At 38.7% G+C, this 26278-nt stretch overlaps 1 protein-coding gene across 3 annotated transcripts in view; it reads left to right on the top strand.

Moving 5' to 3' along the window:
* Atp13a4 (ATPase 13A4) overlaps window positions 1–26278 on the top strand; it is a 119789-nt gene that overhangs the window by 30278 nt on the left and 63233 nt on the right. For all 3 annotated transcript variants that reach the window (XM_090343988.1, XM_090343993.1, XM_090343995.1), the window contains exons 2-7: window positions 6508–6681; window positions 14053–14199; window positions 19171–19241; window positions 19321–19401; window positions 21641–21710; window positions 23873–24007. In XM_090343988.1, coding sequence (XP_090200114.1) covers window positions 6508–6681; window positions 14053–14199; window positions 19171–19241; window positions 19321–19401; window positions 21641–21710; window positions 23873–24007 — 678 coding nt within the window. The remainder of the gene's footprint in view (window positions 1–6507; window positions 6682–14052; window positions 14200–19170; window positions 19242–19320; window positions 19402–21640; window positions 21711–23872; window positions 24008–26278) is intronic.

Genomic DNA, 26278 nt, shown 5'->3' with positions numbered 1-26278 from the left:
CCCTGAAACAATTTTTATGATCATTCCCTCCTTTCAAAAGCCTCACTCCTGGTACAGGTGTTGGCTTACTTTCTCTCACAGAAATCACAGTGGTGGAATTGTGGCAAGAGAAAAAAAAGAGAGAGAGTCAGTGACTAGAGAAGTGATATTCCAACACTGGGAATGAGAGAGGAGTGAAGTGACATTCCAGATTGGGAAATGGACTTGGGTTAAGGGACATTGCCCTGAGGGAGAGTGACATCCAGGCATGTGGCTCCTGAGGATCGAGGCCTCCTTGGGTCATCCCATCACCGCTGATCATGGAAAATAGAACTCATGTGGAAAGCTGCAAGGGAGTCACTGTTAGAGAGTAGGGTGCTTTTTTTTTTCTATAAAATAACATATAAGACATGGAAAGTGCCACAGTTTGCACTGTAATTGTGAACTTATCAATATAGCCAGAACAGAAGCTTGCTCTTCTCTTCTCTTCGCTTCTCTTCTCTTTCTTTCTTCTCTTCCTTTCTTCCTTCCTTCCTTCCTTCCTTCCTTCCTTCCTTCCTTCCTTCCTTCCTTTCTTTCTTTCTTTCTTTCTTTCTTTCTTTCTTTCTTTCTTTCTTTCTTTCTTTCTTTCTCTCTTCCTCTTTTTGTTCTCTCTCTCTCTCTCTCTCTCTCTCTCTCTCTCTCTCTCTCTCTCTCTCTCTCTCTCTCTCTTTCTCCTTTTGTGAAATGTCTTTTTATGTAGCTCCCTCTGGACTTACATTCAATTTTCCTGATTTAGCCTTCTAACTGTTGGGAGGCATTGTCCACCACAACCAACTACATTTTAACTTCATTCCTTCTCTTCATCTTATCAGAGGAAGGGACAATATTTTCATAATTCTTGATTTTTATTTTAAGGGGAAAAATAGAAAACATTTTTAATGCAAAAGTAACTAGAATAAAATGTGAAGACGTACATACGAGGCCAACAGGGAAACTCCTTGCAACCCAAACCTATCCCTTTTGAAACACTCCATTTCTAAATTCAGTCATTCAGGATTTATTTCCTTAATTTCAAATTAACTTAAGAGTATAGGAAACTATCCTTTTAATAAAGAGTGACTAATGAACTACAAAAAGCAGCAATTTTTATTAAGTATTACAAAGAGACGAGCAGTGAGGGAAACTTTATTTAACACCATTGGCTATCAGGCATAGAAATAAATAAGGGGATAGAGATTATCTTTAAGGAAATAAACTTTTAAAATGGAATCTTTCCTGGAGCACACTGTCTCAAGCCTGTCATCCTAGCTAATTGGGAGACAGAGAAGAGCGTTTGGGTTTTGAGATCAGCTTGGGCATAAAAGTTTGAGATACTCCATCTAACCAATGGCTCTGTGTAGTAGCAAAGCCTGTGTCCACAGCCACACAGAGAGGCACAATAGGAGTATCAGAGTGAAAGATGAAGTAAAATCCTACACGGGTTATCTTTGAGGTAGGATTTTACTCCTTTGGGTTAAGAAGATTAAATAAGTTTTCCACATAGCTCAGAAGTAACTCAAAATGGAGGCTCTAGTCTAGACATTTCTAGCATATGGAAGATCACGTGCCCTGGCCTTACCTACTCTTAGTCTTCTCCTTATTTTACCTTTAATTTCATATTCATTTAGCAAATGTTTATTAAAATATCAGCCAGCTGGATGCTGGTTAGACTGTGATTCACAGAATTTGGTATTACTAGCTGGGCACTGATGGCTTCTGCCTGTAATCCCAGCTACTCAGGAGGCTGAGATCTGAGGGTTGCTCATCCGTGCAATCAGTTTGACTGGCCCGTTAGATGGAACCCTGTAGAGCAGTGCCTCCTTGTGGGTCCAGAACCTCTCCTGAATCTGTGAAGCAGTTAGTGCATACGTGTTCTGGGTGCATTCCTCCAAGAAGGCCTGCCAGTTATGGCCCTCTTTTGACCTTATTGATGGGAGAAGTTTCAGTGTTAGCTTTGGGAAGAACACAATTTGGTTTCTGGAGTATAGGGGGCCCTATAAGACAGATGCCTATGTAGCTGGAAGCCAGAGTGAAGCTGTTAGGGAATCATAGGACTTACATAGTCAGGGACAGAGGAAGGGGATGAATGTGTGGGTAGGGAGGATAGAGAAAGGGATACTCTGCTGTTCAGGAGTGTACATGGTCTGCCAGAAATGTTATTATTTGTGTAGTATTCCTTTGACATTTTTCTAATGTTCTATTGATCCTCCCTCCTGCTCCCTCTCCCCACTAGGAGGGGAGAGTGGGTCTAGTGCCAGTAACAGGAGAGTTTTCAGCAGCATACTCAGAGAGATGCAATGCGCTCTGTAAATGTAGAAAGTAATTGCTACCCGATGATAATAATGGCCCCACGCTAATTTTTACAATTTAAATCCAATATCTGTTAATAGTTCCTGCAATGCAACTCTCTTCAACTCAGTACAATTTCACTCAGCTCAATAAGCAATAATTGAACTCTCCTTGTGCACATTTCCCCCCCATCCTTTGTACAGAAAATTTGGCAATGCGTCATGGGTCATGAGCCAGTAAGTGGAATTACATTGTAGAGCAGGAAGCTTTCAGAATAGCACTGTGGGCTTATAGGGAGGCGGTACTTGGTTTGCTTAGGATGCTCTGGTCCTCTGTTATTCTATAATTGTTACTACTAGTGCTGCTGTTAATATCTGCAGTGGTCCTGGGGTTTGAACTCAGGGCCTGGGTGATGTCCCTGACATTTTTTGCTCAAGGCTAGTGTTCTACTACTTGAGCCACAGCTCTGTTTAAGGTTTTTGGGTAGTTAGCTGGTGATAAGAGTCTCACAGGTTGCCTTTGAATTGCAATCCTTCAATCTCAGCCTCCGAGTAGTTAGGATCGCACTCATGAACCACTGGCAACAAGCTCTAGTGTAATTATTCACAGAATCTCATTCAGATGACATTTTATTCATCTTCTTGCATAACCTTTTCATTGCTGTTTTGTTTTATCTTATCGTTTGTGATTTTCTTCCCAACTAATGAGCTCCTGAAGGTTAGAGATATTGTCTTATTTGTCTTTGCTTTTGGCCATACTTGGTATTTGGCTGATACGCTGTATTTTTGTATTGGTAATTGGACTTGAACTCAAGGCCTCATGTTTCTGATTGGCTTTTTCACTCAAAGATGGTCTTCTACCACTAGAGCCATACTTCCACTTCTGTCTGTTTTTTTTTTTTTTTTTTTTTTTTTTTGTGGTGGTTCATAGGACTTGAATTTGGCCTGGCACTGTTCCTCACTTCTTTAGCTCAAGGCTACCAAACTAACCCTGGGCCTGGGCATTGTCCCTGAGTGCTTCAGCTCATGGATACCGCCCTCCCCTTGAGCTAAGTCCTACTTCCCATTTTATAGAGGTTAATTGGAGATAAGAGTGTCAGGTCTTTTTTGTGCTCGGGTTAGCTTTGAACCTTGATCCTCAGCTCTCAGTCTCCTTAGTAGCTAGGATTATAGACGTGAGCCTCCATGCCTAGTGCACTTCTGGCTTTTTGCTGGTTAATTGAAGATAAGAGTCATATGAACTTTCCTGCTGGCACTGGCTTTGAACAGCAGTCCTCAGATCTCAGCCTCCTGAGTAGCTGGGATTACAGGCAGAAGCCATCAGTGCCCAGCTAGTAATACCAAATTCTGTGAATCACAGTCTAACCAGCACCCAGCTGGCTGACATTTTAATAAACATTTGTTAAATGAATATGAAATTAAAGGTAAAATAAGGAGGAGGCTAAAAGTAGGTATGGCCAGTGCACGTGATCTTCCATGTGCTACAAATGTCTAGACTAGAGTCTCCATTTTGAATTACTTCTGAGCTATGTGGAAACTTATTTAATCTTCTTAACCAAACTGAGTAATGCATGTGAAATAATTGGCAAAGGACATTCAAGTGCTCTGTAAATGTTAGCTGTTAGCATTGTTATCAGTAACAGTTACTAAAATAGCTGTTACTTTATGTAATAACTTTGAACTTAAGTTTTCTTTACTGGATAATGAAGGTAAATAATTCCTGCCTACTTTCTCTTAATAATAAGCATGAAGAAACCTCTCAAATTACATAGGGATTTTGTTGCATAGACCATAACAGAACAGGTGATAATAGAGAGGCCAGTGTGATGGCACAGAAAACTGAGAGAGATAAAGATTATATGGTGGTTCCGCTGTCTGGTAAGATAAGGAAGTTTTTTTTTTTTCCCTTCTTTTTTGGTATTGGCAATTGAACTCAGGCTCTTGTTCTTGCCTGGCATGTGCTTCACCACTTGAGCCACACCTCCAACATCCATTTACATTAGTTGTTTTCCAGGTAAGGTTTTCTTTTTTTCTCTCAGCCTGGTATTTGTTCCTCCTACTTGTGTTACCTTGTGGCCACTGAGGCCACAGCCCCAGTAGCCGGGATAACACACATACCAACCATGCCCAGCCATTGAGATAAAGTCTCTTGAACTTATTTTTGCCTAGGCTAACCTTGAACTGCAGTCACCTGATCTCTGCCTCCCAAGTCGCTTGGATAACAGGATTAAGCCACCGTACTCAGTTCCATAAGTAACCTTTTAACTATGTTTGTAAAAAAGTGATAAAATGATGAGGTTTGGGAGGTGAACTGTGCCAAAATGTAGCAACACTGTAAAGCACAGGGGAAAAGATGATGGATGAACTCAGGACATAGAGAAAACTCAGAACTGGGATCTGCTCAGTGTGGGATTAACAGAGCATTAATGCATTCCAGCCTTGGCATTTGAAGAGCAATGGCTTGAGCTTGGGGCAAAAACAAACTCATGCAGGACATACATTTTACACTGCAAAGTAACTCAAGAGCTCGCATTTCTGAGTTAATGTGAGCATTTTATAAAAGTATACCCACTGTAGACAATGCCTAAGGATGTTATTCAGCATTTGTATGTGCTGCTTGTAATAGGATGTGCCTAATAATTACAAATGAGAAAAGCTTTGAACCAAAGATCACAGAAACTTTTCTTCTCCTTTGCCTCCTCTTCCTTTTTCACTAGCTATGGGATTTGGATTTAAGGCCTTACACTGCTGTTCAATTTGAACCTTACTTGCAGACCAGCTTTTTGCCAGTTATTTCAAAATATGGAGTCCTATGGCTTTTTCTGTCTAAGTTGGCTTCAATTTTCATTCCTCTAGTGTTCAGCTTCTTTAGTAGCTAGGATTATAGGTCTGAGCTACCAACTCCTGGAATAATAATGAAGTCTGTATCAAGTGAGATAGAGAAGACCGTAGATGCCAAATTGTTGTTCTAGTCCTTAATTTAAGATGTACTCCTAATAGGAGAAGAATTATTAACCATAGCAACTCTTGGATCTAATTGCCAATATGCCAGGGCCAGAATTTCAAGTCAATGTCAGGGAAATCACCTCAAGTCATAGCAGCGGTATACCCACACATTCATTCATTTACTCTTGTAAAGTGAGTACTATGACTCCATTTTATGGATGACAAACTGAGAGATGATGAGGGTCACATATTCAGCAAGTGGCAGCTCTAAGGAACCAAGATGTCTCAGGCACTTCAGTAAGGAACATCTTCCCCAAGTATAGCAATTATAATCTTCATAACGGCTTACCTATGTCTGTGGAATGTAGTTGTGGGACTAAAGCCATAACATTCAGGGCTAGTTTTCTATTCTGCCTGTACTTTTCTTAGAAGGAAGACGTCTATGTATTTTGTGCATGGATTAGAGATGAAACTTTTACCTTGTTCAAATTTATATTTGCCATAACCTAACAATATCTGCTCATGGCACTTAGGCTCAGTGGCATTTACATTTTGGTAAACAAGTCTGGTTTCTGTTTCTTGATGTAAAGTCATTTTTGTAACCATATAAGGAAGAAACATGGGACCATATAAACTAACCCCCATATTCTCAAGGGAAAAGTTTAGCTGTTAATCCTCTACTGATAAAGTCCTCTTGACAAAACCTTTCCCCAAAGATTTTCTTCCTGTCCACAGCCCCCAGGGCCCTATGATCACTGTCATTAGCTCATTAGCTAGTCTTCCTGCTTGGCTTATAGTCATGTTTGTTACAGATGTGGATCAAGGTTTGGAAGCTGAAAGACTTAGATTTGAGTCATAGCAGTAGAACTCGTAGTTAAGTGGCTTTCAATATGTCATCCCATTGGCTGTTCTGAGTTCAATCTTATCAGTCAAAAAGTGAGAGTAATACAATGTCACTGCAAGAAGAATACAGGGATCAGGATCATCCTGATCACATATCTGCATCTCTGGGGAGCTGAGCCAATGCTTGGCCCAGGATAGCTAATGCTTCTATTGTCGATCACAGACGTCCTGGCTAGATGGCTCCTTATTGAAGGTCATAGTCTATATCTGAAATGTCTATTTTAGGAATCTTGCCCCATTCTTTCTGCTCCCTGCTCTGCCAGCTCTTCACACATATCTATTTTTTCTCGGTTTCTATTTCAACACTCAAATTGGCATCTGTTCATTTACTGTTTATTAAATATTTAAAGTCATTTTGATTCTGTTTCAGGAAATATTTGGTTATCGGACTCAAGGCTGCCGTCAAGCTCTCTGTTTGGCTGGATCCATTTTCTCACTTGGAATGCTCTCCCTGGTGTTTTACTGGAGACCGGCTTGGCATGTATGGGCCAACTGTGTCCCATGTTCCTTGCAGGAAGCAGATGTCGTGTTGCTGAGAACCACAGTAAGTGTGCACCTGGTTTCCCAGCTGGGGTCCTTTTCTCCTGGATATTGCATTGAGAAATGGCTGAGGAGGATGCACACATGGCAGGTGACAGAAGCTCCTGTCTTAGAGGTCTGAGGATCCATCACACCTTTGCATTTAGTCATAGGCTCACACCTATCATTCTAGCGAGTTAGGAGGCTGAGATCTGAGGAGTGCCATTCAGCAAAGTCTGGCAGGAACTCTGATCTCCAAGTGATAGACAAAAAATGCAGAAGTGGAGTTGAGGCCAGTCAGCTTTGAGCACAAAAGCTAAGGGACAGTGGTCAAGTCTTGAGTTCAAGTCCCAGTACTGGCACAAAAAAATTATTTTTTGTATGATGTGACTTATTAAGACCTATGTTCACAGGGATTCCTTTTAAAATAGTGAATTTTGTGAATGTTAGAGCAGAGCAAGTAGTTCAGCCAAGCTATAAAATTCCTACTGGCTCATACCTCCAGACCTGATGCATTCACAGTGACCTCTAAGGGAAGGGGCGGGAGAAAGAGCACCCCTTTAAAAATGATGCTGTCTTCCCTGCTGATTTGAAAGAGCTGTAAGTGTAGATAGTGTGTTGCATTCTGCAGACATACTAGGGCAAAAATGTAGCCATCTTGTCCTTGAGGTTGTTGTTGCTGTCTGCTGGTCCAGGGCTGTGGCGTTAGGTGAGGGTCTCTGAAAGTATTTGTTTCATCCCACTTCCTCGTTGCATTCAGAGCACGATGCGTTGAAGACGCGTTCCTGCAGGACAGTCATAGGGAAGGAATTCCTAACACAGTAATTGCTACCTTACCAGTTCCTACAAGATGACCTCGTTAAATGGAGTGACCGAGGGGATGACCCCAATATTTGTACTAGGGAAAATGACAATGGGCAATCTCTTGGAGAACTTTCTTCTGGCTGATGTCCTGATTGTATCTAACAAGGCACCAGCCTAAATGCCCAGAAGAAAAGCCAACTTAGATAAATCAGACTGTTAGTAGCTTAACTTCTTTCCATGTATAATGGTTTTTCTAAATAAACATTTATTTATGCACCTGGATCCTTATATCTGGCTGAAAACAATTCCTAAACAATAAGAACAAAATTATCAACAACAATCACGAAACCCTACTGTGCAGATTGGAATAATGTACAGTGAGATATAGAATTGGATAAAATTTGTCATTGTTGGCTTGCTCCATTCTGGATCTTGGCCCCTTTAAGGACTCACTCTTCATTTGATGAATGAGGACATGGGACCCGGGTTGGTGGCACAATCCAGTTGAGCTCAATGTGAGGGAGAAGTTGAACAAGGACGTAGTGGCATGTGTCCTTAGATCTTGGTGCAGGACCCATTCCACTGAACCACACTGAGGCCATTGGTTCTCAATATTGAGAATCAGTTGGCATTGGAATAATCAAGAGGGCCTGCTAACCCAAACCACTAAAACCATTCCTTAGATTTTCAGGTCCACTAGATTAGGATTTGGGCCCAAGATTGCCCTTTTAAAAAAGTTCTCAGACAATGCTCATGCTTCTGGTAAGAATATAAGAAACCACATATTGAAAAAATTGCTATAAAATAGTCATAGGTCTCATTAATTAGCTCAATGGATCTTTGGGAGAGGACCCAAGACTTATGGCCCAGGCAATAGGTATTTATATAGTCTCAAGAAGAGTAACCCAGACTTAGTAAAGTGCTATTCATATGTACTAACACTTTTCATATGGGAGAGGCTAGTTTTATGAAAGACATAAGCATGTATGTGAATCTGAGAACCAATGAGACTCTTATTTTCTAGCATGAGAAAAAATGAAAATTCCCTCTTAAGGAAACTTCAACTGCTTCCAAATGGTTCCTACAGGTCAATGGATGTACTATGGCAGAAGCAGAGTGGCCTGTGCTGTTTGGAAGAGTCTCTCAGCTGCAGCTTTAGGAACTGGCAGTCTAGTTGCCTGAGTACTACTCTAAGAGGCTGCATGTGGTCAGGTCATGGATAAGAGGAGGACGTGGGCCAGGAGACGGGAAGGAACGGGAGGAAAACAAAGACTTGGAGAGGAAAACAAATAAAAGGAAAATGAAAGAAAGTAAAAGAGAGAAACACCAACTAAGAATGAAAAAATAAATAAAATAGCTACATAGTGGCAGACTTGGGAGATCTGGAGTCAAAAGTTTAACTACTTGCCCTAGCACCTTCACTTCATTTCCTAACGTTTTAGGACATCCATGCCCTCAGTGGTGAAAGGGGTTAGTGAAGTACTTTGTCTTTCCTTGGGCTGGTGTGAGGATGGAGAGAGAGATTGCATATTTAAAAATGATTTCCAGACCACGAAACACCTTCTCAAAGACCATTTTAAGTGTGTGTGTGCCTTCTTGCTTGGGTAGCTCACAAAGCCTCTCAGAAAGAAAAGTTTGCTGTATTCAAGTCACATCTGTCTGCATCCACTGGTCCTGGCATCTGGATCATGTGCCTGAATTTATCACCCAACAAACTTGCCACACCCTCCAGAGATATTCGTAGGAGAAGGTATCACACCGCTGTGAATCTTGAGTCTTCTTGCGCTAGCAGGTGACATTTTCTATGTACGTGGTCAGTTGCACAACTCTACATACATCAAAAAGACTCAGGAAAGCACTGGTCCCATCTTTGCATCTATGAGAGTCTATTAAGTACCTCCCCAAGTTTTATTGTCCCCTTCACCCCAGAGCTAAGCAGACAGTCTCAAGTCATCCCCATCTTACCTTTTCCATCTTGATTTCAACTTTAATTGTGTAATTACCTGCTCTCGTGTGTCATTTTAAATGGATTTTTCTCAGCCAGAGACTCTCCAAATAAATGAGGTCCTAAATTAGTCTTTATATAATTAGACAAGAACTCAATTATTTCAAACATTCTGACTCTTTGAAATTTAGATTGAAAATATGTTCTGGGCTTCAAATATGCTGTTGGGTTGTTTGTATAAAATAACTTAAAAACTATTTTATTTGAATTATATTATAATAGCTAGATGTAACAATTTTCCATTAAGGACAGTTGGTGACTCCTACCTGAAAATTTGTTGCATATCTGTTCTTCATGTTATTAAAAAAATCAGTGCTCGGTATTTATCATCAATCTCACACTGGTAAGATTACAGATCAGTACGACAGATGCTGATTAGGTTGTTATTTTCTAACATTAAAAAAAGTCATGTTGTACTTACTGAAAATCTTTAGTATCCAATTTATTTTCAGTTCCCTCTTTCTTATTAAGCAGAAGATTTTCTCCAAAAGATAAGAGTGAGTATATTTTTTTATTTTTATAAATTTTAAAGAGGCATGTCACTCATGCATTTCTAAATTTGAAAGCAGTATCTGTAGCGATGTTACGTTTCTATGCAAATTACATGATTGCCATTCACTGGTGGTTTGAATTAAATGCTCCTGATGATTTCCATAGCTTCCATCTTGGTTATAACAATAAACACATTTTTTTCGTCTTTGTTATTAAATGTCACAGACTGTCAAAGCCTATGATGCGTGCACAGAGGAGAGCTGTGTGATGAACAGATATATAAGGCCTGACTCAAAGCACTTCATTTTCATGTTTTCACAGGTTTCCCCATCCAGTTTTAGTTAAAGATGTCAAGGTTGGGGAAGCTTTAGTTAAAAATGTAGAAACTCTGCAAATTAGTCACCCAAGTTGCATCTTAAAGCCCTCCAGTCCAGAAAGAGTCTCTTCAGTCAGCAACACTGATGTTTACTGATCTCTTTCCATTCCTCCTCCTCTGAGGTGTGTTCTCTCACAATTCATGCCCCCATATCAGCATGACACTATTTCCCCATGCTTTTATTAATAAAATTTCTTCTGATATTGCCTCTCTCATATTCATCCACTTGCTATTTCACTCAATAGGTATTTATAGAACACCAACGGAATATTAGATGTTACTATTGGTTCTGAACAGAATAAAGATCCCTGTCTTTTTGAAGAGAAAGCCTAGTTAGGATTTAATGTTGTTTCTCTCTAGATATAGACACCATGCATAGTGGCACATTTCTGTGGTCCCAGATACTCTGGAGGTGGCGAGAGGAGCCTTCCAGTGTCAGGAGTTGGACTGACCCTCTTGTTTGAAAAACAAACTAAAAGCAAAAGGGCTGAGGGCATAACTCAAATAGTAGAATGCTTGCCTAGCAGGTAGGAAGCTCTGAATTCAATCCTCAATAGAACAAAAAACAAAAACAACCACTTATCAAAACACGTCTTTATCCTTCAACCACATATCATCTTCTTTATTGTGTTTTTGTTGTTAATTCACTCCCTGTCCCTGATGTATAGGGACTTATTCACCTGTCCTGCTATCTCTTTGAGCTATCTGTCTGACTATTGTGCTATTCATAAAGTGCCTTTTATTAAAATTCCATGCATGAACCTGGAAAATGGGCATTGTCACATCTATTATACAGATGAGGTAACAGAACAAACAAGTCTGCCACCTACCAAATATTAGGACCTCCCTCCATTTCTCCTTCCTTCATAAATCCATTGAGTTCCAGTTGACATGAGACATAGAGCTCATTCATGTGCAGGTGTGAATCAGGGAAAAAGAATGACAAATAAAGACAGTATTCATGGAGCTCATGGGATGATGGCACAAAAACTCAACTATGAATAGTGTTACCTAAGAGAGATTGACATGTATGGTATGATTCCATCTTTTTAACTAAGTCAGTAAAGTCAGAAAGACTTTTTTGAATCCCACAGGGCAAAAGTTAAAAGGTGATGTTAGGGACAGGCAGATCATGTAGGCAAAGAACTCAAACCTAGTTTTGATGGAGTCGTAAGGATTTCCTCACTCTGTTACGTTTCTTTCTATACTTTTCCTTCTGCTTGCTTAGAGGTTGTTTGAAGGCAGTGGTCCCTGGCTTAGAATTCCTTCTCTATAGACTCTAGCAGGTGTTTTGTTCTTACTTTACTCAACTATATACATCGAACTGAATCTGTAATAGTTTTATGATTTCGACTAGTACCTTATTTCAAAGATATTAGGGCAAAATGCCATTGTTGAAGAAGTAGGAATATGTAGTTCTATGAAAATAATCAGCCAGAAATTGAGCTGGTTTATGAAAAATGTTAAGACATATAGTTTTGAGGCCATAATTACTGTTGTTGTTATTTAGAAAACAGAATCATATACACTTTGATTTAGTTTGGCAAGTATGTATGTACATACGTGTTTTCCCATTTGGTCCTTACTTTTAGAAAGTCAGGTATTTCTGCAGTATCTCCTCCCCCAACCCTCTTTTTTGCTAGTCTATGGGCTTGAGCTCAGGGCCTGAGCATTGCCCTTGGACTTTCTCAAGGCTAGAGCTCTACCACTTGAACCACAGCCCCATTTCCAGCTTATTCTATGTATGTGATACCAAAGAAATGCTAGGCAAGCACCCTACCACTAGGCCAAACTCCCAGCCCTGAGTACCGTCCCCTTTTGATGAGGTCAACCTACTTAACATTGAACTGAGTCTATGTGTCTTCTAGAGAGGTGGCCTTTTATTCTACCCTACCTAGAATATGTCCACCAGTTTGTTGGCTTAGTTACCAGAAATTTAGTCACCTAAGTTACTCAAGCTCTGAAAGTAAAAATTTCATTTGGTTTGATTTTTATATATCTTTCTTTCCACATAATAATTTATCTGCCAGGTAATTTTTTGGTGGGTAGGGCCTTGTCAAGTAGTCCAGATTGGTCTTCAACTTGAGAACTTCCTGCCCATCTCCCAAGTGCTGGGATTTCAGGTGTGTATCACAGTGCCTAGCTAATTCCATCAGACTTAAGTATAATTGATTCATAAACTTTCAAATTTCTAGTAAGGCCGTTTTCCTTTCCCCTATTCTCCAACATGTCCCTATTTTTTGTCTTTACTTTCTCTTTCTCTTTCTTCCTCTGTCTCCTTCATTCCCTTAGCTCTAGCTTCCTTTCTTTTTCCTTCTCAGAATTGGTACTATGTCTGGCTGGAACACAGACATATGTAAGAGGATAAGATTGTCAGGCAAAAGAAAGACTGGTAAGAACATTGAGTATCCTTACAGGAAAGATCACTCAGAAAAAGAACAAATCTCAGGAACTGATCTTTGACCTGGGTCCAGAGGAAATGGTTAAGATGAAGCCAGGTAAAGTCTTTGGAGACAAATGAGGGAATGTATTCCAGCCGAGGCAGCAGCTATAGCATACACTAAGTAGAAAAGGATGAATAGGTGAGACTTGACAAAAACTACTTCCCTTGAGGAGGATCAATAGCAGAGATTGTGACCTCTCCTTTCTCTCCTTTGCAGAATCAGTTCTGATCTATCTTCAAGGCACACATAGGTATGGTGGTGACTGTTTCCCCAAACATTGACTTCCTGGACTTGACTTCCTGTCTCATGCTGCTTAGCTCCTTATATTTGTCAAACACCCAAGTGAGCATTATGTTTAGACTTTACATAATCAGGCACTGACTATTATGATTACATCAGCTTCTCAGGTATCATTGTGGTTTGTTTCTCAGGACTGTACTTGGTTGTTTCCCCCGCCCCCCTGTTATGAGGTCGTCAGTAAACCGAAAAAGATGAGTTCAAGTAGGTTTCATTCTTCCTGTGCTAATATCTTGGTATTTATATTTGGGCACGCTCCATCCAAGCTGTCAATATTTCTTAGCCATTCAATATTCTGTCATCAAGTAGAGAGAGATAGCCACAAGAAAGCAAGGAGATTTAGGAGGATTGTGAAATGATCTAGATGAGATGACCTGCAAGTCTATCTAGGAAACATTATGAGTGTAAAGGGCATCCGTTAACATTTTCAAGAAGTAGCAGGGTGACAGGCTTGGGTTCTTATCTCCACTTCTGGTGAGAGTATGCGAAAGGGTTGGCTCTAGAAGAGGTGGAATTTGTGCCAGTATTGGGGCTTGAAGCCTTGCTCAGCATTTACTACTATGTGAATAAAGCCTGGAGTTATTAGATTGTGATGGGGATGATTCAGTTGATTTAGATTCCTCACTCTTGAAGGTTCACAGAAATCCTTCCTTTTATTTTTCTGCGTGAGAAAAATTTGAATTTAGCTGTAATCTTATGGACTGGAAGACCATGGAAGAAATGCACTCTCCTCTGAGAATGTGCCTTTCCCTCTCAAGCTTTGTTATATGTGATACTGCCTCCTACTCATGTCCAGATTCCCATTTGAAAATGACAAGATTCCTCCCCCCCACCCACCATCCTATTTCAAGAGCATGCTCACTAACTCAGTACACTTCCAAAATTACCTACCTAATATTTTTTTTTCCCCCTTCAGGTTGAATTTTAGCCTGATGAGTTCTCTTAACTTCATGGGGATTTTCTTGTCTATTTCCTCAGGATGAATTCCAAACTTACTCTAGGAAAAAGGTACTCTGGGTCTACTTGTCATCATTAAGCAGCACTTTTGGTCTTACTCCTGATCACCCTCTCATCACAGATGAGGAGTACATCATAAATAGAGCCATCCAAAAACCAGAACTAAAGGTAAGAAAGCTTATGGCTATGATGATGATAGAAACTCAGCCTTTTCTCTTCTCAGACATTAAGGACAAATTCAGGTCTTCCAGGACACCAGCCTTCATTTGACAGTATATATCACTTGACAAAGCCTGGGTGTTGTAGTCAAACAGAGCTCAATTCAGTCTCACTATTATCCATCTGAGTGGTGCGACCTTGGTCCAACTTCTGAACTCGGCTGAACTTTAGTTTGCTGATCTGTAAAATGATAAGAATGTCTATCTCTAATATTGATAAAACTCAATATATCAAAGAAAGATCAATAAATGTCAGTTACATTGTAGATGTTCAACATGTTGACTTTTTTTGAAATTTTTTTTATTGTAAAGGTGATGTCTAAGGGGGTTACAGTTATGTAAGTCAGGTAATGAGGATATTTCTTTTTGAATAGTGTAACTCCTCCCTCATTTTCTCCCAGATTTTTTTCCTCCGGAACTGCCTCTTACACCAAGTTATATAGTTCATTTTCAACATAGTGTCCAGGGAGTAGCAGTGCTGAATTAGTTTACCCTTTGTCCTAGCATCCTTGCCTGAATGATGATATGTGCACTGCCGGTAGGATTAATCTTACATTATAAGTAACCATGGAGGAATATCCCAGGGTATTTACTTATGTAGATTGAACTTGGTTATTGAAATGTATTCGGGTTATTCCCTTTCGCCACATTAATTTAGTACTTCTTGGATTATGTCTAGCTAAGATTTATATTAAAAGCATAGAAGTTAGAACCCCTTCTTTTATATCTGTGGATGTATATATGGTGTTTTAACTTAGTTTTATAAATTGTAAGGTCAAGTTTTTAAAATAAGAAAAGTCAACTGCTGAGTGATATCTCTTTCATCAATTGTTATCACTCAGTTGTCTTAACTGCCCAGAACAAACAAAAACAAAATGGACCAAGCTCCTCCAAGGAGCAGAGAGCCTAAATTCTTAGGTGAGCCATTCACCTGAAGAAATAAGCTTCCCAAATCAGCCCATGGACATGGCCTCACAGTAGCTGTTTCCTGAAGTGAATTACATCTTTAATTGTATCAAGCAAATAAGTCGGAAAGAAAATGAGGAAATTCACAAATAGACAGGCAGAATGTGAGGAACAGTTCTTGGAATGAAAAAAAAATGATGTCCAGGTTGGGCGTCTCCATTTATCTACTTATGACATAGTGTCTCTCTGAGTGGTGAGCTCCCTATTTATAAAATGAGGACCCAGAATGTGAAGATGGCTATTAAGATGATTTGTGAGCTTCAATGAGCTGTATTTGAAACTTCATTAATGTCACAGCAGATGTTATAGGATCAGTCATTTTGACACTAATGACAGTAAGAATCCCAAGATATTAACTATTTAGGCCTTTTTCATGAAAGGAACTATAAAAGTATGTACTAAACAATGGTGCTGAGTTTTTAGTGAAGGCCTAGAGGAGATCTAAGGCTCCTTATGTAGGATTGTGCATGAAATGGACCCCCGGGGCTTCTCCTGATAGGCAGAGGTGCTTACATGCTCCAATGTGTTTTCAGTACTCCAATTTCAAATATCAAATGGATATGTCTTAAAATAATAATGCATCTTTCAATCAATCTCATTGCAATAAACTCATTTGTGGAAACTTTTAAAAACTTCCAGTACTTAATAATATACTTGCTTTGTATCTATTAAGTACATGAGTGTATCCTTGCTCTGCTGAGAGACCAAATCTTCCTGATTCTTGAGTAGAAAGATGAAACTCGCTTGACAGCAGACATTAGGTTGCCCAGTTATTGTTTCCTGGTCTGAAGTTCTAGGAAGTGAGAAAATGAATTCCAACCACAGTTTGCAAATACTATTGTTAGCATTTTTTAACAGTTCCGAAGGCTCTGAGGGTGATGAGAAAACTAATAAACTTCTAGTAGAGAGGCCTTACTTCTGGGGAAATCAGAAAGATGCAGAAAAGGTGTAGACTTGAGTCATCTATCTTACACTGAAGATTGGCTTCAGAAATTGCAGGAAGCTAGTGGGACATTCCATTTCCTTTAATTTTCTTTATTTTATTTTATTTTTTAGTATCAGAGTAATGTATAGAGGGATTACAATTAATTACATTCACCAGGTAGTAGGTGCATTCCTTCTCACACATTGATACCCCTTCTCATGCTTTTGTCCCCATTTCCCTTCCCCATCCCCTCCCAATCATCTTGTTTTCCCCCTTCCCTTTCCTATTTCAAATAAACAAATAAACGTATATACAAAGAGCAACAAAAGAGAAGAGAAATAACATAGCATATTAAACACATTAAGAACAACAATCACATAAGATAAAGTTTTTGTTTCCATATACTAGAGATCCTTTCATTTAGTCTCATTCTATATGATCTTATGTACCTAGGTTTTGCGCTATTGTAATCCTCTGCTAGGAGAGTCCTAAATGTGTAATAATTATTACAAATGAGGGAAACCATTGAGCCTGTGTTCCTTTGGGTCTGGCTTACTTCACTTAATATGATTTAATTTTCTTTTAATTTTATTGTCGGGGTAATGTATAGAGGGGTTACAGTTACATTCGTCAGATAGTTAAGTTCATTACTTTTCACACATTGATACCCTTTATCATATTTTTGTCCCCGTTTATTTTTTTTCAACGACTGGAATTTGAACTCACTATGAAATGCTTGCTTTCATTCACTGGTTGACATTCTACCACCTCAGTCACACTTCCAACCCATTCATTTCTTGCTGGTAAAAAAAAAAAACGTAACTATAACCTTTTTATTTCTCCTGTTTGATGGCTTCCTCTACAGATGGTTTGTGTTGTATTATGTTTATAATTCTGTCTGTCATTTCACAGCCTCTCCATGTAGATTCTCAAATTGAGCAGGGAAGTTTACAGTTTAAGAATTTTTTGTCTGCACACATATTTGAGTTTATGAAATGAAAAGTAGATAGATAACTTTCACTTTATCCATCTTAAAATTTGAAGTCAAAGGATTTTTTTCAGATCTTCTGTTAGTCTAGCTTGGGTCTTATATAGCCTTCGGGATACTGAGTTCTGGGACCAGATGGATCCAGTGCTAAAATGCCAGTCTTGTGGGTGACATAATCAAAATGAACTCCAGGTGCAAAGTGAAGATGAAAGCTATCTCTTCTCTACTCTAGGATGACTGGAAAGACTAATGAGAATGTGATCAATTCTAAAAGGCTCAGTAAATAGAAGCTGTTATAGATAGTTCTATTTGCAAAAATCACAAGGAATAGTGCAACTTAAATTAAGTGGTAAGGTAAGAAGTTAGAATTTCCTCTGTGGGCCACCATGGTTAGCAAGCCCTAGGGTTGCTTACTACCAAATAGTGTTTCCTCCTGCTGTGTACAAGAAACACTATTACCAGTGATAAATCATGCTAGTTGCACACTGAAAAGCAATTGAAAATAGGGTTATATTTTTAATAATTTATTTTGTAACCGATCTCGTTGAAAGAAATCTATTTTGTAAAAGTTTTAAATTACCGTGTTTAATGCTCTTATTTGGGATGTATTAACTATGTGTCTCTGTTCAATTTGTTTACTGAGTAAGCTCACAACCTGTTTGTGGTAAGCTAGGAGCTTAGAGATTAAAACCCTATTTCTAGTTTATGTGCTTTAAGAAAGCTTTCACAGATTAATTGGATCAAAAGTATGTGGAGCACTTACTATGCACCAACTACGTGTTCTTTCCAGTTCTTATCTACTGGTCTTACTGATTATAATATTTGTAAGTGCAGAATACATAGAAAGGAGCTAAAATGGAATTTAGACATGCTTTGGCCAGTTGCTTCCCTCGATGCCTGGGGAAACCAGGATGCAGGGAAATTTAGTTCAAGTTCTCAAATACATGTCAATGTACTAGAAAATTTTGAACACCAAATTTTGGCTACATATTAGAATTACCTTGAGAAATTAAAAAAAATGTACCTAGGGTACACTGCAGACAGATTACAATCTCTTAGCAGTGAAACCCAGACATTGATCTGTTAAATGGCTCTCCAGATATGTTCAGTGAATGAATCTGAGGTTATATCCATTGCAGCACAGCAAAATTGGAGGTTCAACTTATTCTTTTGGTGATTAGTGAGGTCACCAGTTCATGAAAGCTCAGATTTCCATATGAAGTCATTTAAAGAAATCAAAAGTAAGAAGGTGAAATTGTCATAGCATTAGCATTCCCCTTCCTTTCTGTTGCCAGTAGCGACCTCAGAGATTCATTGCTTAGAGTGCATTTTCTCAATAATTTGTTCTTCCTGTCTTAGTATTTTGATGCTGGCTATCCCTTCCTCAGTGTGTCTTCTGTAGGTCAGGCCATGAGTCTGTTGCTTGTGAGAAAAGGACCTACATGCCTTAGTCTAATATTTAAGACTGCTCAGAATTGAGTCCTAGTTTATCCTCCAGGATAACTTATGGTCAAATAAGTCTATTCTCTTGCCTTCTCTCCCCTTGACTACCTTGTGTCCAATTTCTGAAATGTTCTTGTTTCTTCTCATCTGAGCAAAATTCGTCCAGTTCGTCAGTACTGCTGCTCAGATACAATCTCCTGCGTGGCACCTTCTGTCACCTGCTCTACACCATTTTAAGACGATGGGTTTTGCTTTATTATATTTTTATTTCTTTGACATAGGCATTGAGCTCTGCATTGTAATTCCCTTCTCTAGAATATATTTGGTTTTCATATGAAGTTATGGTGTAGTAGAATAGAGAGACATTGAGTGTTACTGATTCCTGAATTTATCTGTGTAGTAGGCCCATGATCCAGGCAAATTGGATGATAATTTCTGAAAACAAGTTCACTAGGTAGCAAGAAAGGACAGTGACTTAGGAAAAGATGAAACCCCTACATCCTTGCTTCTTCCACAAATGCTTGGAAGTTTCCAAGTTGCTGCAGATTCTCTACTTTACACACTAGCAGTTTTCTTAGTAGCTTTTTTTTGTTTTACAGGTGAGGTGCATAAAAGTGCAGAAAATAAGATATGTTTGGAATAATTTAGAAGGGCAGTTCCAAAAAATTGGGTAAGTTGTTTCTAAGCAAGGAAGAAAAATATTAACTTAAAACTATTAACATTAACAGGTATCTTCCTCATTATTTTAGCTCTTTGGAAGATTGGCTCAGTTCTACAAAGATACATCTAAAATTTGGATCTGGTCTGACAACAGAAGAACAGGAGATCAGGTAACAAGCATGTTGTCTATATTTGCTCAAAAGGACTGTTACTGTTTAAATAGGAATCCCAGTAAAAATTTCTCTTCACTGAAGATTTATGTCTCCAGAATGTGATCTCACACATCTTCTGAGCAACCTTTTAGGTGAGATCAGGTGATCTTCCAGCACACAAAGTGGAAGCTGAGGTTCAGAGGGTTTTAATGGCCTGAGCAACGTTACCCAGATGAGAAGAGAGAGAGGAAGAACCTAGTCCCACACTTCTGATTGTAGGTTTAATATACTTTCTACTCTACGTGATGCCTCTCAAGGTTATGATAATAATAGGGTTGAATCTGTTCTGATGGCAATCAGGAAATACATATAATATCATGACAATACAATTAGGTAGAAATTATAGAGCATCAAAACAATGTCTTGGAAGCTGGGTAGCTCCACAGTTCCAAATCAATTACTAGCAGAGAAAAAAGGACTAGGGAGGATATCAGCATGTCAAGAGTCTGTGTTACTTTGAGCAAATGCCTTCTTCTCTTTGGGCCTTCATTCCTCAGTTGTGAAAAGGTGGAGGATGCCTTGTTGGTCCTAAGTTTCTATGATTGTAGTTCCCTGAACCCCCTTCTAGTACACAGAAGTAACCCAGCATGCCTTTCGGCATCAGAGTTGCCTAAGAGCTTATTAGAAATGCAGAGTTTCAGAGCATACCTTGATTTTACTGACTCAGAATTCATCACTCAGATTATCTGTGTTTATACTAAACATTGAGGAGTGCTACTTTTAAGATGCTCAGCAAAACTATTTGATCTCAGTGTCTACATGGAAAGCAAAATGAGTATGCTTAGTGTTCGGCACAGCAAAATCGCATCTATCAGATCGTTCTGCAAGATCAAAGAAACACATTACTGAGTCTTCAATTAGATGGATATATAATTCTGTGTGTTGGGCTATTTTTGAGAGTTCAGGACCTTTCCACTCATATTAAAGTGTTTTATGTACTTCTGAGGACTTCTAAACAGGGGTAAGAAGAGAGATACACTACTCAGATATCTGAGAATTCATACCATGAAGCCAATTTTTGATAAGAAGGAATCACTTAGAAAACTAGTATATGTCTAGGATTTTCCTTGCAGAGGATCACAGTAGCTCAATAGCTATATGACATATAAGATGATACTAAGCCAAATGAACTCCAGGATATGGAAACAAGTGGTTTTTCTTCATGGTTTTAATGTACTATGTGAAATTATTTTTCTTTTTTCCCCTATAGTTTATCCCCTGTTGTCACTGTATCTAATTTTGGCACCTGGTATATTGTATATATGTTTATTTGAATTAGGAAAGGAAAGGGGAACAACAAAATGGTGAGACTAAGTACAAAGGGTGAACCAGTGTCACAGCAATACTCACAAGAAAATAAGTTGGAAATGAACTTTACAATTGGAGGGGTTGGGGGAGGGAAAGTGGGAGAAAAATGTAGGCTAGGGTAACAATGTTAAACAAGAAATGTACTCACTACTTTATGTATGTAACTGTCTATCACCCTAACAATAAAATTAAAGAAGAAAGATACACGATTTTCTTGTTCTTAAAAGCCTAGATTATCTTATTCTATTAAAATCTTAATGCTCATCCTGCTTTACTTCCATGGAGCCAGTAATGGGGAAAAACAGTTGAGAACATAGCAGCTGTGAACAAGAGAGTGGATAATATTTGACATCCAAGTTATCATTTAGAAAAATATTTAGACCTTGGAGAGAACTGAGTTTAATGGAATTATTATGTGCATCTTTGTGGTTTTGGCACTAGGGAATCTTTCCAGTCCTTAGTGATCATTTTCTTGGAGGAAAAAAGCAGTACTGGGACTTGAACTCAGGGCCTTACCACTGCCTCTTAGCTTTTCAGCTCAAAGTTATCACTCTACCACGTGCGCCATCACTCCAATTCCAGCTTTTTGGCAATTAATTGGAGAGAAGAGTCTCACGTATTTTCCTACCCTTGCTGGCTTCAAACCATGATCTTTAGACCCCTTTCTCCTTGGTAGCAGCAGTAATTTCCTGATTATAGTCACGAGCTGCTAGTGCCCAGCTTTTCTCAAGTGAAGTTTCAAAAGGATTGGAAGGTTATATCCCAAGGGAGACTTCAGTGGATCCAAGAAATGAGAATGGGAACTTGGAATAGCCTTTCTTCTGAATGGGCAGGAAATAAATTTCCTGTGACTCTGAGTGACTGAGCGATCTGTGACCTCTCCTTTCAGGAGGCTCATATGTGGGCCCAACACTATTGATGTTGAAATCACACCTATCTGGAAGCTGCTCATCAAGGAGGTAATCGCTCCAATATCTTCTTTTGGTGTTGGATAGAACAAAGACATTTTGGTCCTAGTAAATACTTATTAATAAGCATAATTGAGAGTTAGTAAAAAAAACAATGCCAGGTACATTCCCTTCCTCCGTTCCTCCTTTTCTCCCTCCCTTCCCCTCCCTCCCTCCTCCCTCTCTCTCTCTCTCTCTCTCTCTCTTTCTCTCTTTCTTTCTTTCTTTTTTTCTCCCCCTCTCCTTCCTTCTTTCCTTTCTTTCTTTCTTTCTTTCTTTCTTTCTTTCTTTCTTTCTTTCTTTCTTTCTTTTCTCCCTCTCCCTCCCTCTCTCCCTCCCTCCCTTCCTTCCTTCCTTTCTTCCTTCCTTCCTTCCTTCCTTCCCTTCCTCCCTCCCTCAAACTTTCTTTCTCTCTTTCCCTTCCTTCCTTCCTTCTTCTTCTTCTTCTTCTTCTTCTTCTTCTTCTTCTTCTTCTTCTTCTTCTTCTTCTTCTTCTTCTTCTTCTTCTTCTTCTTCTCTCTCTCTCTCTTCTTTCTTTCTTTCTTTCTTTCTTTCTTTCTTTCTTTCTTTCTTTCTTTCTTTCTTTCTTTCTTTCTTTCTTTCTGTCATAGGCTTCAGCTCAGGGCCTGGGCACTGTACCTGAACTGATTTGCACAAGGTTTCACTTTCAGTCACAGATACACTTCTGCATTTCTGGTGGTTAATTGGAGATAAGAGTCTGGCTTTCCTGCCTGGACTGGCTTTGAGCCTTGATCTGAAGATCTCACTCTCCTAAGTAGCTATGATTACACTCATGAGCTACTAGCAACTGGCTCAGGCATATTTTCTTGATAGTCCCTATTTACTTTCTTTAAGTTCCTCTTTTGCTCATTGCCTTCGAGATGAGGCCGTAAGGTGACCACTTAATATTTGGTGACTTGGAAGAATGAAATGACTCTGTTTTCTTTTTCTAATACACTGCTGTTTAGCATGTTTCAACCTCATAAAAAAGCTGCTGTTTTCTTTTTTCTTTTTGAAAGAGAAACCAATAATACTTTTCTTAGACAACATGTACAATTTCCTCAACACTCAAAACTATAGGAAATAAAACTTACCTTCTCAGTTTTGTTAAGTTATAGTGATTTCACTATATGTATGAGAGGGAAACAAGATTTGATTAACATTTGTTACTCAGCTAATTTTCTTCATTTCTCTTCTTAGATTCCATCGCTAGGCTTCTCTTTATCTTTGTCTCTCCCCACTGCCCCACCTCCAACCATATAACAGTTCTCTGGGCTATCTTCTGTTCTCAACTTCCATTGCTTAAAAATGTTGGTAAATTCAAAGCACTTCCTTAGTGTTTTTGCATGCTTTCCAGAGTGACCATAAGAAAGCAGAGCAAACCCACAGGGGAGGGTTTGGTATTGGTCTTTCTTCTTATTTATTTATTTTTCTTATTTTGGTCTTTCTTAATCAGAGGCCAGCATTTCCATTCCCATTGGTTAGACTGATGGTAAAGAAAAGGAGGACATAGTTGTCTTTAACTGAAGCAGTATTACAGTGGTTCTCTCCCGTGGTGCTCTATCTAGATTGAGTTGAATCCCTTTAGTTCTGCTCAGCTTTTTACTTTAGGAGCTCTATAGGATTACTTAAAGGCATGAGTATAACAGCTTTATTGTCACAGAGAGGAACTGTAGATTAGAAAGTGACTTTGTAAACCAGAACCAGTACTTTACTTTTTAAAGGCCAGGAAATGTAGATGGGAGATGGCATATCTATGTAACCAATGATGACTGCAATTTTGGCACTACCTGATAAACTGTAGCAGAGGTTTAAATTCAGTGCCCTGGATCAGAGAATCTGAAGGTATTTAAATCTTGACTTAGAAACAGTCACAGCTGTGCGACCTTGGGCAAGTTTTTCAAGATCCAAGGCTGTTTCTTTATCTTTACAATGGAGCTAAGTATTCACTTTTGGTTTATGGGATAATTCTGAGGATGAAATGAGCTAATTCAGGTAAAGTTGCTTAGCTCAGTGTCTGTACATGGAAATTCCTGATGGAATTTAATAAGAAGAAAACTAGCATTATTGTGTGGAATAACCAGTGCTGTAATTGTGGTTATAAAAACAGGTTAATCAATAGCTATGTGTGAAGGCTAAATATCTCTTTTATCTTCCCGTGTCATCTCCCACAGGTTCTAAATCCATTTTATGTGTTTCAAGTCTTCAGTGTCTGTTTGTGGTTCAGTGAAGACTATAAGGAATATGCCTTTGCCATCATAATCATGTCCATCATTTCCATTGCTTTGACAGTGTATGACCTCAGGGAGGTAAGTTCCTCCATGACTCCTCCCATCTCAGAAAAAGAGCAGTAGTAGGGTCCGGGAGTTTGGCCTAGTGGTAGAGTGCTTGCCTAGCATGCATGAAGACCCAGGTTCGATTCCTTGGTACCATACACATAGAAAAAAAATGCAGAAGTGGTGCTGAGGCTCAAGTGGTAGAGCTCTAGCCTTGAGAAAAACCCAAGGACAGTGCTCAGGCCCTGAGTCTAAGCCCAAGACTGGCAAAAGAAACAAAAAGAAAGAAAGAAAAATTGCAGTAGTGACTTCTGTGACATTTTCTCAGAAACATGCATCATGAAATTTTCCTTGTCCAGTCTGTGCTAAACAGAACCATGCTTGTAAATATCTGACACAATCGCCAATGATTAATACATTAGTTCTTTTCCTCCCTCACACCCCCCAATCCCAGTCTTTCTGATGAAAGAATCTGCTCAATATAAACTCCTTTACTCTTTATGTTGGGGTGATATTCACTTGTCAAAGCTCCAGTTCAACTTTTGAGTTTCTTTATTTGCCTACATTAGGGAGCAGGTAAAACTGGAAGAAAACTGCAGACAGGTTAGTAGATCTCTCTAGAAACCCATGAGTGCAAGTCTTCTGTACATCTCTAATCAAGAAATTCTCCCATTCTCCAAGAATAAGGATTCTCAAAGTGCTGGCTTCCTTTAGTTTCCCGAGATACTCATCTTTCCATGGTCCACTTTTCCTCCAGTTCACCAGATTATCTCACTATTCATTTCACAGAGATGATGCAAACTTAAGGTAGGAATTGGCTCAACTCCTCTCTCCCATTGTGAATGGATTCTTCCCTTCAGCCCTGTCTTTTCTCTCTCTCATCAGCAATCACGACTACCCATGTCTCTCAGTATTTCTCAGGTCAGCTTTTAAGAAGAATCTACTGGAAACAGATGTGCTGTGTACTTTGAGTACATATGCATTAATTTGTTTCCCAGAACAGAAGCATATGATATATATATATATATATATATATACTAAGTATGCTCTTTTGTACTTGCATTTTCACCTAATATATCTTGAATATTTTTCCATACCTGACAAATATATTTTGCCATAGTTCATAAATGTAATATTAACAGAATTTCTAAGGATGTTTCTAGTCTGTTACTAAATCAGTCCTGCCATGAGAATCTTTGTATATTTACTTTTTATAATTTACATGCCTATGTATATACATTTAGATACTTTACATGGATAAATATAAATTTAAATAAAATATGTAACATAAATATTTATATAATGAGTAAATATAGTATATCTATATTGATATGGGAAAATATTTTGATAAATGCAATTACTTAGTCACAATTCAAGTACATTATTTTAAAGGCAGGGATTTTTTAAATTTAATATATTTTTATTTTAATTAATAGAAGGGTTACAATATATTCACCAGATAGAAGGTGCATTAGTTAACAATCATTGCTACCCCTTCTCATGTTTTTGTTTCCAGTTCCATCCCCTACGCCCCCTCATCTTGTTTTCTCCCCTTCCCTATCCTATTTCAAATAAACATATGTACAATATATCGGATAACAAGGTAAAATATTGTAACAATATGAGATAACCAAGGGACAACAAAAGAGATGAGAAATAGCATAGTACATTGAGAACAACAGTCACACATAATATGGCTTTTGTTTCCATATCTTGGAGGTCCTTTCATTTAGCCTCATCCTGTATGGCCTTATGTATCTAGGTTTAGGAAGGAATTTTTTTTAAGTACAGCTTTTTAAAAAGTATGGCCAATTTGCATTCTTCCTGACATTAGATGGCTGTTGCTTTCATCTTTGCCAGTTTAGTGAAATAGAATTCCATAACTTTAATGGCTTATCTTCCACTTAGTTGTGCGTTTTTCATATTTTAAGCTGTCTTCATTTCTCTTACCATGAAATACTTATCTATGTTATTACTTTTTCATTGATTGCTATGTTTTGCAATTGATAGAGTTCACATTTTTTGTTGTTGTTGCCAGTCTGGGGTTTGAATGTAGAGCTGGGTGCTGTCCCTGAGTTTTTGTGTTCAAGTTTAGTACTCTACCACGTGAGCAAAAGCTGTACTCTCAGCTTTAATGTTTGATTTAGTAGACATCCCAATTCTTATAACTAACTGTTCATTGTACTCTTGTGATATGATACCTCATTAAGTCTCTGGAAAGATTTCCTGAATACTTGTAAAATGAGATTTTCAGCTGGGTACCACCTGTACCCACCGGTACCCAGGTGTGAGCTCACACCTGGA

This window comes from Megascapheus bottae, chromosome 1, assembly GCF_031878675.1.
Source record: "Megascapheus bottae isolate mThoBot1 chromosome 1, mThoBot2.hap1, whole genome shotgun sequence".
Classification (NCBI taxonomy): Eukaryota; Metazoa; Chordata; class Mammalia; order Rodentia; family Geomyidae; genus Megascapheus; species Megascapheus bottae.
This window is presented reverse-complemented; position numbering and strand designations above follow the sequence as displayed.